General features: G+C 42.0%; 1 protein-coding gene across 1 annotated transcript in view; it reads right to left on the bottom strand.

Annotated features, from left to right (window-relative positions):
* The window catches only part of APBB1IP (amyloid beta precursor protein binding family B member 1 interacting protein), a gene marked incomplete at both ends in the record, with an annotated part of 46,977 nt that overhangs the window by 31,667 nt on the left and 1,088 nt on the right, over positions 1 to 14,222 (bottom strand). Inside the window, 3 exons of the mRNA XM_080717188.1 lie at positions 4,760 to 4,837; positions 5,867 to 6,156; positions 9,020 to 9,107. Of these exons, the coding sequence (XP_080573314.1) occupies positions 4,760 to 4,837; positions 5,867 to 6,156; positions 9,020 to 9,107 (456 nt within the window). The remainder of the gene's footprint in view (positions 1 to 4,759; positions 4,838 to 5,866; positions 6,157 to 9,019; positions 9,108 to 14,222) is intronic.

Here is a 14,222-nt window from a genome sequence, read left to right as displayed (position 1 = left end):
TCCACGGCTCCTATCGCATTGTGAGCTGATGAGTAGCTTTCTGCCAAGCCTAAATCACAGTTTTGGTGAGTGATCGAAGAGCTAAGGACTTGCCACAGTTACGTGATATTCGATGAGGCAAAATGATTCCAAAATGAAGAAACTTTCACCTGTCTAATCCATTTCAGTAAAGATTTTATAGTGTCTATATTTTTCTTATTTTTGTTCTCAAGCTGTTAAACACTAAAATATCCTAGCCCTGAATCATCAAAAAAAAATTTTCGCTTCTATAATAAGATTCACAAATGGAGCTGTTCTCCTGTGTCACAGCGCTTTAGAATAAATAAATTAATGAATGACTCTGATTCTGTTTCTCATTCCAAAAGCTTTGCAACAAACCCTATGTTTGTTATTCACGATTCAAAACAATGTCAACACCCATGAGATACTTTAGATAGACTTAATTTCCATCTGATAAAAACGTTGTAGATTATTTGCTTAATTTTTCCTCCTTCCCTCCCTTCTCCTCCCCCACCCCTTTCTTTTTCTGGGGATTCAATTCAGGCCATTCTACCTCCAAGCTACATTCTAGCCTTATTTATTTATTTATTTATTTATTTATTTATTTATTTATTTATTTAGAAACAGGGTCTTGCTAAGTTGCTGAGGTTGACCTGGAACCTGTGATCCGGGCTTAGGCTTTCAAGTACTAGGAATAAAGGCGTGTGCCACCACGCGTGGCTCTTCCAATTGTTTTCTTAATGTATGAGTATCTCAGTTATCTTTTTGGTGTTCTGTGCCCCAGTAGGCTTTTGTTTTAAGAGTTAGATTTGCAGTGTCTGAAATCAGAACAGCAGATGACTGGTTTTTGTAATTTCCTTTCCCAATGATTGGCAGCTTCTGCTTTACATCTTTTTTGTTGAATCAAGGCAGATTGTGCGTTGTGTTTACTGTTATAATCCATCCAAGCTAAATATGGCAAGGTCCTCTCACTTTCCGATAAATGGCAGGAAATAGCTGCTCCGTCCTCCTGTGCTCTGGATGGCTAGCTGGAGCAAAGAGCCAGCATCTGCTACTTGTCCTTTTAATGTAAAAGAAGCGCCTCTTGCCATTGTTCTACTGAAAATATACACACTCTTGTCCTGCCCTAATTTATAAGTAATCCTGTGGTTTGCAGCGATCTGATAATGAATTTCATTTTATTGTTTTTGGAAGGGTGTTAGAGATTGAACCCAGGGGCTTTCTACCACCACACTAGATCTCCATCCCTTTATTTAAAAAAAAATTTTTTTTAAACAGAGTCTCATTAAGTTGCTGAGTCTCACTAATTTAGTGAGGGACTCGCTAAATTGCTGGGGCTGGCCTTGAACTTGCAATCCTCCTATCTTAGCCTCCCTAGTACTGGGGTTTTCAGTTACTTCTTGTTGCTGAAGTTTTGGCAAGGGGCCTTGTCATCACCAAAGCCACCTAAAAGTGTGGCTGAGTACTCTTGACTGCTTCTGTCTATCTTATTTGCTCCGTGGTACTTCTCTCCCTTGCTATTATTCAACACGACACACATAATGATCTCCCTTGACTTGTTCACCTCTGGGCACCCCTGGCACCTGCTCTACGAAACAAGTTCCCTGGAGGGGCTCCCACGGGCGAGGAAAGGGGATACAGGCAAGAAATGTCAAGCCCATAGTGCGCGGGGTGGTGCTTGGTACTGAGAAGCGGAGGGGCCAGGCAGCACCTGGGCGTGCTTGTGTTGTGACAAGAAAGGCTGCGCTGAGAAGGCACTGAGTACTTCAAGGGGGACAGAGAGAATCCGCTCAGAATCCGTGGTTGAGGCCCTTCCCCTGGGATGGGTACACAGTTCCTAGGGGAAGGCTTTTCTGTGTGTTAGAAGAGTAGATATGGGCCAGGCATGGTGGCGCACACGTGTAATCCCAGCATTTGGGAGGCTGAGACAGGGGGATCGCAGTGGTGGACAGCCTCAGCTGCTTCGTGAGGGCCTTTGCAACTGAGTAAAACCATGTTTCAAAATAAAGAATAAAAAATAGGGCTGGAGGGTGTGGCTTGGAGGTAGAATGCCCCTGGGTTGAATCCCCAGCACCATACATACACAAAAAGATAAAAACACAGTACAAATGGGTTTCTAGGTTAGGGAAAGAGTGACTGGACGAGGGTGCTCAGGCAGCCTGATGCACAGGGCAACTTGGAGAGGGGGAGGAAGAGGGAGGAGGAGGGAGGGAAGGGAGGAGGGGGAGGGGGAAGGAGAAGGGAAAGGAGGGAGGAGGAGAGCTGGACAGCTAGGGGTTGAGAGAAGGGCGAGGTGGACAGCCAAGGGCATCTAATTCCAGTGATGACCATGGATTTCTTTCTGCTACAGTTTGAATTACGTCCCCCTAAGGCTCATGTGTTGAGGCCTGGTCCTCAGCCATGGCACTAAAGGAAGGTGGTGGGACCTTTAAGAGGGAGGACCTACTAGGGGGAAGTTAGGTCACCGGGAGATGGATTATTCAGCGTTTTGTCGTTGTGACCAAAGTCCCTCATGTAAACAGCTTAAGGGGGAAGATGTGTTTGGCTCACAGTTCTAGAGGTTCCAACCATGGCTGGCTGGCTACATTGCTGTGGGCCTGAGACAGGGCAGAACATCATGGAGGTGGGGTGGGAGTGAAGGACAAAGATGCTGAGCTCACAGCAGCTTGGAGGGGGCAGGGCGGTGTGTGGGGAGAGATGAAGGCATGTCCCAGAGACCCGTCTCTTTTAGTAGGTCCCCCTCCTGGTTTCCACCACCACCCAGCAGTCCATTCACATGATAAATCCCTCAATGGACCCCCTGACCTAAGGGCCCTATCTCTGAGCACCACTGCACTGGAGACCAAGCCTTCCTTCCACACAGGAGGGTTTGGGGGACACTGCATATCCAAAGCAGCAGGGTGGGGCTTGCCTGGGAAATTGGGGCCCCGGGAGCTCCCCCTCCTTCTTTCCCTCCCCCACCTCCCTCCCTTCGCTATGAAATGAACAGATGTCTTTCACTGTGCGTTCCAGAAGCGTCTGAAGCTTGAGGCAGAATAAACCTTTTCCTCTTCTGAGTTGATGATCACAGGCATTTGACACAGTAACGGAAAGCTAACACACGCAGAGACTAGGGAGGATAGTAGTTAAGAAGCTCATGCGTGTTTGGAAGGAGCCAGACTGACCTGGAAAGGATTCTTCTAGATGAACCTTCACAGTCTGCATAGTCCAGGAAAGTCAAGGACTATTTAACGAAGTAGTCAACACGTATTGATGCTGGGTGTGGTGGCGCAATCCCGTGATCCCAGTACTTGGGAGGCTGAGACAGGATTGCAGGTTTGAGGCCAATCTCAGCAATTTGGCAAGATCTTGTTTTAAAACATAAAAATAGGTCTGAGGTGTTAATACCACACACACACAAAAAAACAACAACAACGAAACAAAACAAGCACTCCCCAAAAAACCAAAAAAATTAATTTAAAGAACTGTAACAGATGCCACAGTGTAAAGCCCTATATAAAAAGAATAGTTAAAGTGGGCGTAGTGGTGCATGCCCGTAATCTCAGTACTTGGGAGGCTGAGTCGGGAAAATCCCAGGTTTGAGGATGGTCTCAGCAATGTAGCAACACTCTCAGCAACCTAGTGAGACCTATTTCAGAACAAAAATTGAAAAGTGCTGGGAGTGTAGCTTGGAGGTAGAATGCTCTTGGGTTTTGTGGTCTTGAACCCTGGGACCACAGGGAAAGAAAGGACAATTCTCCTGAATATAGTTCTTAACGAGTGTCAGAGATATTAGGTGTTCCAAGAGAGGAAATAAAGACGGTCTCACCTTTCTCTTTTTACCATATTAAGTATTATTAACATTTTGTTATTAGGTACAGGCTTCTAACAAGGTTAGATACAAATGTTTTCATTATATATAATACAATACATGTGTTTCTGAAAAACCTTGTCCCTGACCCCACCCCGAAAAAATAGCAGAATAGAATTACAGGTTTATTGGGAAAGTAAGGTTAAGGCAGACCACGCAACATCAATGCAATTTAGAAACCGGAAAACACTTGGATCTCAGGGAGAGGACTTGAAGGGACAGAAGACCAACCAGGGCTGAGCTCTGACCCCATCAGAAAGGCCAGGAGGTGGCGCCAAGTGCCAGGAAGCCCACTCCGCGAGGAACCCTGGGTGCCCACATTTGTTTGCACATTTCTTAAAGTGAAAGGGAGTCCTGCCTGTCTGGTCGCCAAGTCAAAGCACTTTTCCTTTCTAGTTAAAGGTAAATTCTCTTCCCAGTATTCCAGCTCTCAGATAAAAGTCATAAGTAAACCACCACCACCAACAATCATGTACAAACTGGGCGTGGTGGTGCGCACCAGTAATCCCGGTACTTGGGAGGCTGAGACAGGAGGTTGTGTGATCAAAGCCAGCCTCAGCAACTTGGTGAGACCCTGTTTCAAAATTAAAAAAAATTAAATATTGCTGGAGGTATAGCTCAGAAGCAGAATGCTCCTGGGTTCAAATCCCAGCATCGCAAAGAGAAACAAAACAAACAGAAACAAACATCACGAAGTTATGGAAATTTCCCCTCTTATATTAACATAGGTCCCCTATTTATCAATCGCAAGCTGACCTATATTATAGAGATAAAACTACATAATTTTTCTTTGTCCTTAGAATTAAAAAAAAATGACAACTATTCAGAAAGTACCATTTCACATTTCTATCTTTAAGTGTAATAACGTCCTCAGCTTAAATTCCCCCATGCACAAGGGATTCGGTTTACCTTCTTGACTTTGGCCTCCTTCAGCTTTTCCAATGCTAGCTTAATTTTATCAGCTTTGGCTTGGGCTTCTACTTCCTCCTGTAAAATGGCAAGATAGCCAACACAGTCCGTTAAGTAAGTAACACTGCCGAGTGATCACTTGTGCTACCGCTCATTTCCTCAGTCGCTTCATGGCAGCAGAAGGTGCCCAGTCTCACAGCTTCAAGTTTGAGCGCTTAAATGACTGTAACCAATTCTTCAGCCCAAAGATATAGAAAGGAATTCCCACAGACAGCCTTGGAATTTCAGTGTACAGGAGGAAATACGAACCTTAACAGTTCTTTACATATTTAGAACCCAAAATATCTCTGCTTAACTCACGAACCGGGGGACAAACCTAAGACATCTGTAAACGGAGCCATCTCAAAGGATCTGAGCATTTTCTGAAATTATACGCACACTCTTGGACTACTAGGTGTTTGGGGAGGATTCCTACATTTTATTATATTTTATATGTATATATAAATATGTATAATTTATATAAGTATGTATATTTTTATAAATATTTATATTTGTAAAAATATTTGTGTGTCTACACACACACACACACACACACACACACACACACATTTGTGATACTGGGGATTTAACTCAGGGCATTCTACCTCTGAGCTATACCCCCAGTCCTATTTTGTTCTTATTATTTTGAAACAGCACCTCTCTAAGTTATTGAGGCTGGCTGTGAACCTGCCACCCTCCTGCCTGAGCCTCCCAAGTACTGGGATTACAAGCGTGCACCACCACGCCCAGCTTTTATTATATTCTTTAAAGGCCATTCACTTTTCAAAAGTTGAGGCACAGACTCCAACTTAAACTTATAAATCACACACACACAAAGCATGAACACACATGAGCAGAGGGAAAGAGGGGAACGTATTTTAGGAGCCCGAATTCCTTTGATTTTTTGTAAGTTAGTATTCAGAGGAGATTGTTAAGGCTCTCCTATTGACTTATAACGATAAGAAGCGACCTGTTTGAGTTACGTTCTAATCGCTTCAGAGTAGTCATGGACCTTTTTATACCAGTGGTTCGTACACAGGCCTTGAGCCACCAGCCACTCACGCTTACCTGAGAGAGAGGCTCGGGAGGTGGGGGAGGCAGCGGAAGGTCCATCAGGGGGTCAGCTGGCGGCGGCGGTAAGTCCTCACACTGGCTGATGCTGGCGGCGGCATCGTTCACACCATAGTCAGGAGAGGCCGCTCCACTGCATTCCGCCGCCTCCGGAGACGCTGCCTGGTGTTGATTTTGCAAGGATGCTTTCTGGGCCTGGATGGTCCTCTGCTCAGCTTCACTGATGTCTGCTACCAGATCTGCCATGAGCGCATCTAAATCCTGGTCTTCTAGGGCATTTAAGGACTCTGCCAGGGAAAAATCACATTAATGGTAAAAATAGTGATTTGTACTTGGAATAACGGAAAGAAGATTTTATTTTTTTGGTGGGTCTGGGGATGGAACCCAGGGGCATTTGACCTCCAAGCTACACCCCTGCCCCATTTTTCATTCTTTATTTTGATGCAGGGCCTCACTGAGTTGCGAAGGGCCTCACTAAGTAGCTGAGGCTGTCCAGGAACCGTGATCCTCTAGTCTCAGCCTCCCGAATGCTGGGATTACAAGTGTGCACCACCCAGCTCGGCTGAAAGAAGATATTTTTAAGAGTAGTATTCGAGTAGGAGGGAATCATAATTTTGACTTGTTATGCCATACACATGTAATGCTCTGAAATATATCTATTAATTTTTTGCATTACTTTATATATGAAAGTACTTTATATAGGTACATACACTTTATATATATTACTATATATATGTATTTATGTGTATGTGTGTGCATATATATATGTCTCTCTAACCCAAGCACATGAATAGATGCCTAGCCAGAGGACTCTTGGGTATTTTCGTGCAAGATCTTAGGGTTTTAAAAAGCAGAGAAGGAGGGATATTGGAAATGGATGGGGGACAGGTTTCTCCAAACATTTGGAGGGCAAAGTACTGCTGATAAATAAATTTGGAAGAAAGTAGGTTTCAACCTGCTGGATTTGAAGGCCATCAGATTTAGGGTGAAGTTGGAATTTCAGGAGGCTCTCAATATAGGACATCTCACACTCAAAGAAAGAGCAATTAATGCGAAGTAGCAGGAGTTAAAGCAATAAAAGTGTTAAGGACTAAAAAAAAAAAAGTATGGGATTAAATGGTACAGACTTCATGAAGACAGTGTCCTGGGAGTAAGTGTTAGAAAGAAAGCGTAGACATGGGTTTTCAGAGCTGAGGGGAGGGAGGAGGGTTCATCTTAGGATTTCTTCCAAGTAGGAGGTTGCCATGATAGAACACATGTACAGTCCTGAAGGTTTTAGACTGCCCGGCACAGTGGGAGTTGGCTTGGTGAGTGGTCTTGGCGGAGCACAGTGAAGAGCAGGCATGAAGCCAGGCCTGGTGCTGCGAGCCTGTAATCCTAGCACTAGGGGAGCTAGACAGGAGGACTGCAGGTTTGAGGCCAGCCTAAGAACTTACCAAGACTCTCAGCAACATAGTAAGACCCTGTTTCAACACAAAAAATCAAATAAGGCTGGGAGTGTAGCTCAGAGGTAGAGTGCCTGGTTTAGTCCCCACGGTCACAGTGGGTGGGGTGCGAGATCAGGCATGCACTGTGTGGCGAGGGGGCTGACCAGAGGATGGGAGGAAGAGCCAACCGCGGGAAGAGGATTCCAGCGGAACTGGGCGGGGAGAGGCGAAGCCTACTCAGTAACAAATAAGCAGAAATCTTTGTGAAATCATCTGTTGCCAAATATCACCAGTGCCACGTAGCACAGGACACCAGACCTAATAGTTCCAGTGTTTGATACTTATGCTACCATTTGGACTACCTAAATGTATAAATAAGATTATTTTATTTATTATTTAGTGATTAACTTATTTATTTACTTTGTGGCACTGGGGATTGAATCCAGGGGCATTCTACCTCTGAGCTACACCCCTAGCTCATTTTATTATTATTATTATTATTATTATTATTATTTTTTTTTTTTTTTTACTGTGAAACAGGGTCTTGCTAAATTGCTGAGACTGGTCTTGAACCTGTGATACCCCTATCCTTTTCTCCCATGTACTAAGATTACAGGCTGGGGCCACCAGGTCTGGCTTCTTATTTTTTTTTTATTACTTTATGTAGACACTGCAAATTCTTGGTGAATCTTTTAAAGAGATCCAGTGAATGCATATGAATTTAGAAAGATGATTTCAAGATTTATTGTAATTTGAATGGGATGGGAGCTGAGGATGGTCTCTACGCTAAATAAGAGAGGAGATATTTTGTTAATAAAATAAAGTGTCAATCTCGGGGAAAAATAAAAAGTCAAATAGAACAAATTATGCACAAGTATATATTGTATGTAGGCTAAATCTGTTGTATTTCAAAGTATCCATTCACATGTCATCAATCATTATGAGGTCAAAAGTTCATTTTTACGCTCGAAAGAATACTTGCTTATTAATATTTTCATATACTACTCCTTAGTAATAAGAAGAGTGTCCCCTTCTTCAAAATCCAAGATCATTTTGACACTTTTCACAAATGTCTCTTAGTGAAGACTTTTGTAATGACATCAAGAAAAGAAATAGCTAGTCATTTGGCAGAGAACATGGACGTGGTCTGCCATTATATAATAAAATGCTATTTCTCCTTCATTGTAGGCAAAACCATCTAACTGGTTTTCTTAATTCCATCTAGACACAATAAACCACACCTTGAGATCCAGGACTTTAGTAACGATTCATTGTGATGTCTACGTTCTTGAATTTTTTTTTTTTTTTTGTGGTGGTACTGGGGTTCCTGGAAGCCCTTCTACCTCCGGGCTACACTCCCAGACCTATTTTATATTTTTATTTGGAAACAGGGTCTCCTAAGCCAGAGAGGCTGGCTCCAAACCAGCGCGATCCTCCTGTCTCCGCCTCCCCAGCGCGGGGATTACAAGCGTGCGCCACCACGCCCGGCCTAGGTTCACTGAATTTTGTTGTCGTCTTAAAGCACAGGCATGGGGAAAAACAGCCCAAATAATGTGATGTGCATATCTGAACATATTTCCATGAACCTCCCTTCATGTACAATTACAACGCACCAGTAAAAATTAAAAAGCAGAACGGTCTCAAGAAGAAGAAATCATAGATCTAAACAGATTATATTCACCATTCTTTCCAATTACTTGAGAAAAAGAATTATTAGGCTTACCATTTAAATCTTTAAAACCCACACTGTAGTTAAATTCGGCTCTGGGCGGTTGAGGGTCAGGAGGAGGAAGGGTGTCCACTCCCAGACTCTGTGGAAAGAGATGTGAGCCCCCAACGTGATTCACAATACGGGTGTTTCTGAAGCTCGTTTTAACCAGCAAGTCAAAAACCATTTACACAGTTTTACTCTACGTATGTTCTTTAAAGAGTACGTTTTAACTGGAAATGTTTTATGTGGTTATTCCTCCCACAGAAGGAAACTTTAAGAAATGAGCAAGGTTATTATTTAAACTTAAAAAACTAAAACAGCTTAAACAACTATTCTACAATGAACACCTTGAAGCAGACCATGTCAACTGAGAGTGACATAGTTAATTTTCATAAAGAAGAGAAAATCTTCTGTAATGATGAACACATACACTGCATATAATTCTGTAAGGACTTAAGTGATAACGTCAACAACAAAAAAGAAAGAAAGAGGGAAAGAGAGAGAGAAAGAAAGATAGAAAGAAAGAGAGAAAGAAAGAAAGAAAGAGAAAGAAGGAAGGAAGGAAGGAAGGAAAGAAAGAAAGAAAGAAAGAAAGAAAGAGAGAAAGAAAGAAAGAAAGGCAGATCTGGTCCTTTGGAGGAGAGAGAGGTTTCAGGAAGCCCTTTGTCATTCTACAGTAAAATGTTATGGTGTTAGTCTTATCTAATAATACTCTTATTAAAAAGAAATTAAGACTTGGGAAGCAGGTTCAATACCAGCCTCAGTAACTTAATGAGACACTCAGTAACCTTGCCAGACCCTTTTTTAATGTAAAAAAGGGGTTGTGGGGTAGTTCAGAGGTAGAATGCCCTGGGTTCAATCTCTGTACAAAAAAAGAAAGAAAGAAAGAAAAAAAAAGAAAGAGAGAAAGAGAGAGAGAAAGAAAGAAAGTTAAGGCACAGCAGGTACAGCCTTTGACCAACATTCGTGAGGCCCAGATTTAATCTCTGTCACTTGAGTGCATGAACACACACACACACACACACACACACACACACACACACACACTTTTATGACAGTGGATGCATCCCTTTGGTATTGATTTGATTTGGTAAATAATACCCTTGTTCCTATCTTAAAGTTTAAGAGAAAACCAATCAGTATATTTTTTAAAATAAATTAGGGAAAGATTATTAATTTTAAGCAGAAAAAAGAGACTGTAATCAAGATGTTAAAAAATGAACCCAATCAAGTAAGCGTCGAGAATAAAATGTAGGAAAAGGTGACCACAATTCCAGAATTAATTTTTAAAAACAGAATAAAAATGTGAAAACTGCCTAGGAAAGGGGGGCGTGATAGATGAATCACGAGGTGAGCACCAGGACAAGTTTAGTAAAAGAAAGAACAAAGACATTCACCTCCTGAGTATGTTTTTCTAGTATTATAACTAAGCTGGGCGTGGCGTCACGTGTCTTTGATCCCAGTACTTGGGCAGCTGAGACAAGAGGACCACAGGTTCAAGACCAGCCTCAACAATTTAGCCAGACCTTCCACAACTTAATGACACCTTGTTTCAAAATAAAATATAGAATAGGGCTGGGGGTGCAGTTCAGAGGTAGAATGCTTCTGGGTTCAATCCCCAGTACCACAAAATAAAAAAATATTATAGCTAAGAATTCTGTATCATAGCGTGAGGATAACCAACTAATTTTTCCTCAGAAATAAAATTGACTCCATTTCATGAGATGAGAAGGAGCTCTCTTAGCAAAATATTAATGAATAATTTTGTGATGAAATAGGATTTTAGAGAAATGGAGAAAGAGGGAAAGAAAGAAGAAACTGGCTTTTAGAAGGAAATTTTTAATTTCCTACCATTTAAGGGTAGGAGGGTCACTGAAAGCCTTAGAAGTGAAGGGGGCAGACCTTGTCTGTCTATCTGGTGAGTAAGGCTGAAGTGGTGCTATGCGGCTGGTTATACAAAACTGTAAATATAGGCACCGTGTGTCTACTTGGATGTTATTAAGAAAAAATTAAATTAGAACATCAATCTTGAGTTGAAATTAATTTTTATAAATCAATTAAAGACAATTGTTAAGCAAATAATGACTGGTTGAGTTGCAAATGTGGCAAAACCCACAAGGATGAATACCCACAGTCTGAGAACACTGCTTTATATTTACCACCTTAAAATGTTAATTCTACTTTATTTTCAATGTATTAATTGAAATTCTTATACAAAATGACTTTCTTTTTTTTTTTGTGGTGGTGGTACTGGGGTTCCTGGAAGCCCTCCTACCTCCGGGCTACACTCCCAGACCTATTTTATTTTTGGAAACAGGGTCTCTTAAGCCAGTGCGGCTGGCTTAGACCCTATAAAATGACTTTCTATTATCAATTATTTGTTTACTCTAAAATACAAAATGACTAAGACCACAAGGGAACTAAAATATTTTTCCCTTTATCAATTTTCAGAATAAAATAATGTGTTAATGTCTAGCAATTGCCAATGGCGATCGATAAAGACTTTTATGTTTTGTTTTGTTTTATTTTTGCAGTGTTCGACATAGAACCCAAGGCTTTGGCTTGCCAGGCCAGTGCTCTACCACTGAGCCCGGCTCAGAAGTTTAGTTGTTGTTCAATTGTGGTATTATTATGGCCTCATATTTTATTTACCTTTTGCCATGTAGAAAATACCTTTTATATTTTGAAACATTTCATTCATTCTCTTATGGCGTCTCTGTGTTGTGTCTTGGGTAGAAAAGCTGACCCCATTTCAGGATATTAAGATTATATAAACATTTCTTCTATGTAGTCTTCCATTTATATTTCGTGTATTTTGATCTTTGACTTAGGGAACAATTAAGGCATAACGTGTGGGGGAGAATCATAAGGTACACTCCCCATGTGTCATCCCAACACAGCTGATTAGACTCATTAAGTAGTTAGTTTTCACTTATTTAGAAAGCTTCCTTTATCAGGAGATATGGATTCCCTTAACCAGGAGGTTATCTATCTATCATCATCTGTCTATCATCTATCTATCTAATCGTCTATTTATCTATCTAATCTTTCTATATATCTGGCACATACATATCCTGGGAGAGAGAGAACAATGTGACTAGGTTACTTTTTTAACTTTTTGTGGTGCACTGTAGTCATACGTCTCAATGGAGTGCAAGGTGGTCGAGGCAGACACGCACACATCGCCCACTTAAATCAGAGAGAAAAATAAAGAGGAGTCATATATGCTATTCTTTCAGCTTATCTGTGATCTTGAAATTATTTCAAAGGACAAAGGTCACAATCACGTTATTACATTTTAGCTCCCCTTAATTCTTGCTTCTTTGGGGGAAATTAGGGAGACCAAGGCCTCTCCACCTCTTCTAATCATTCCCCAGTTTTAAAGAGGAGAACAGGCAGCGATTTCAAGATGGATATTGAAACCGCAACTCCTTGAATGGCTGGGAAGTAACCCAAACATCTCAAAGGATGCTTAGAAATCGAAGACCAGATCTTGGCCTCATGAGCAAGGCAGGACCTTTCCCTTCCCCTTCCCCTGAAATCTTGGGGTCACCTGGTGGGAGAGGTATACCAGCCAAGGAAGCCCTAGCCCCACACTTGGTTGGGAACAACAAAGAGAAAATGGACCCTCAGAGGACCTTGACCAAAGGCAGGTCCAAGAAACTCGAAGGCCTCTCTTTCCTACTCTTATTTTGATTTGGGGGCATTTAGCTCTTTTTCTTTTGGAACAGAGTCTTGCTAAGTTGCTGAGGCTGGCCTCAAACCTGTGATCCTCCTGTCTCAGCCTCCCAAGTGCTGGGATCACAGACATGCACTGCCACCTCTGGCTCCTACTCTTAAATTAGAGTGACGATATTCAGCCTGGGTCTCATGAAAACTGCAGCCTTTGCCAATTCCTTCTTCCTTGGCTCGGAAGTGATTTAATAATTCATTCAAAGGCTTCCTCTTCCATTCAAGTACTAACCAGCCCGGCCCTGCTTAGCTTCCGAGATCAGATGAGATTGGGCGCATTCAGGGTGGAATATAGGGAAGAACAAAATTATGTCGTTTGTAAGAAAGACCTGGAGAACATTATATTCAGTGAGATCACCAAGCACAGAAAGAGAAGGGACAAATGTCTTCTCTAATATGCTTGAGCCAGGGAGTATTAGGATACCAGAGGACCTCCAGATAACGGAGGGGACCCTCAGCCAAGCCAGGGAGGAAGGGGAGGGAGGAGGAAGGGGAGGAAGGAGGAAGGCTGAGGCTCATAAATGGAAAAGCAACATGTGACCACATGCGAACGTAACATTGTTAACCTGGACACTTGGTATCAGGATGGAAAATGGGGAGGCGGGACGGGGGCGGGACCAAGTACTGTGTGAATATATGCCATTGTTAACATAATCCGCATTATGACCTGAGACTATAGTGTACCAATAAAATATGTATTTGCAAAAATAAAAAAATTTAGCCTGATGTGGTGGCGCACACTTGTAATCCCCGCACTTGGGAGGTGGAGACAGGAGGATTGCACAGGTTTGAAGCCAGCCGCGCTGGCTTAAGAGACCCTGTTTCCAAATAAAAGTATAAAAATAGGTCTGGGAGTGTAGCCCGGAGGTAGAAGGGCTTCCAAGAATCCCAGTACCACCAAAAAAAAAAAAAAAAAAAAAAAAATTAGTAGAAAAAAGTCTTCCCCTCATGAGAGGAAAAACAAGTCCTTTATAGAAAAATCCTCCTCTGTAGAAGTGTAGCTGCTGTCTTAACTAATCTTTTAACCAGCAGCCTTTCCTGGAAGACTATATCCTCATATTTTTGTTTCTTCTTCCAGAGAATCCAAACTTACATGAATTTTATTGGAAATGCAAAGTAGGTGCTAACTCAATATGTAATGTGTAATATTGTCAATTTCCAGGTTGGTTTTTCTGCTTTATTTTATTTTATTTTATTTTTTTGGTGGTACTAGGGATTGAACTGAGCTACATCCTCAGCCCTTTTTATTTTGTTTTGAAATAGGGTCTTGCAACAGGGCGTGGTGGTGCATGCTTGTAATCCCAGTACTTGGGAGGCTGAGACACTTCGAAGCCAGCCTCAGCTACTTAGTGAGATTCTCAGCAACTTAGTGAGACCCTATTTCCAAATAAAATATAAAATAGGTTTGGGAGGCCAGGCGTGGTGGAGCACGCTTGTCATCCCCGCGTTTGGGAGGCAGAGACAGGAGGATCGCGCAGGTTCG

This window comes from Muscardinus avellanarius (genome assembly GCF_963383645.1).
Source record: "Muscardinus avellanarius genome assembly, chromosome: 20".
Lineage (NCBI taxonomy): Eukaryota > Metazoa > Chordata > Mammalia > Rodentia > Gliridae > Muscardinus > Muscardinus avellanarius.
Note: the sequence above shows the minus strand (reverse complement) of the source record. Positions and strands in the feature narration are given on the sequence as shown.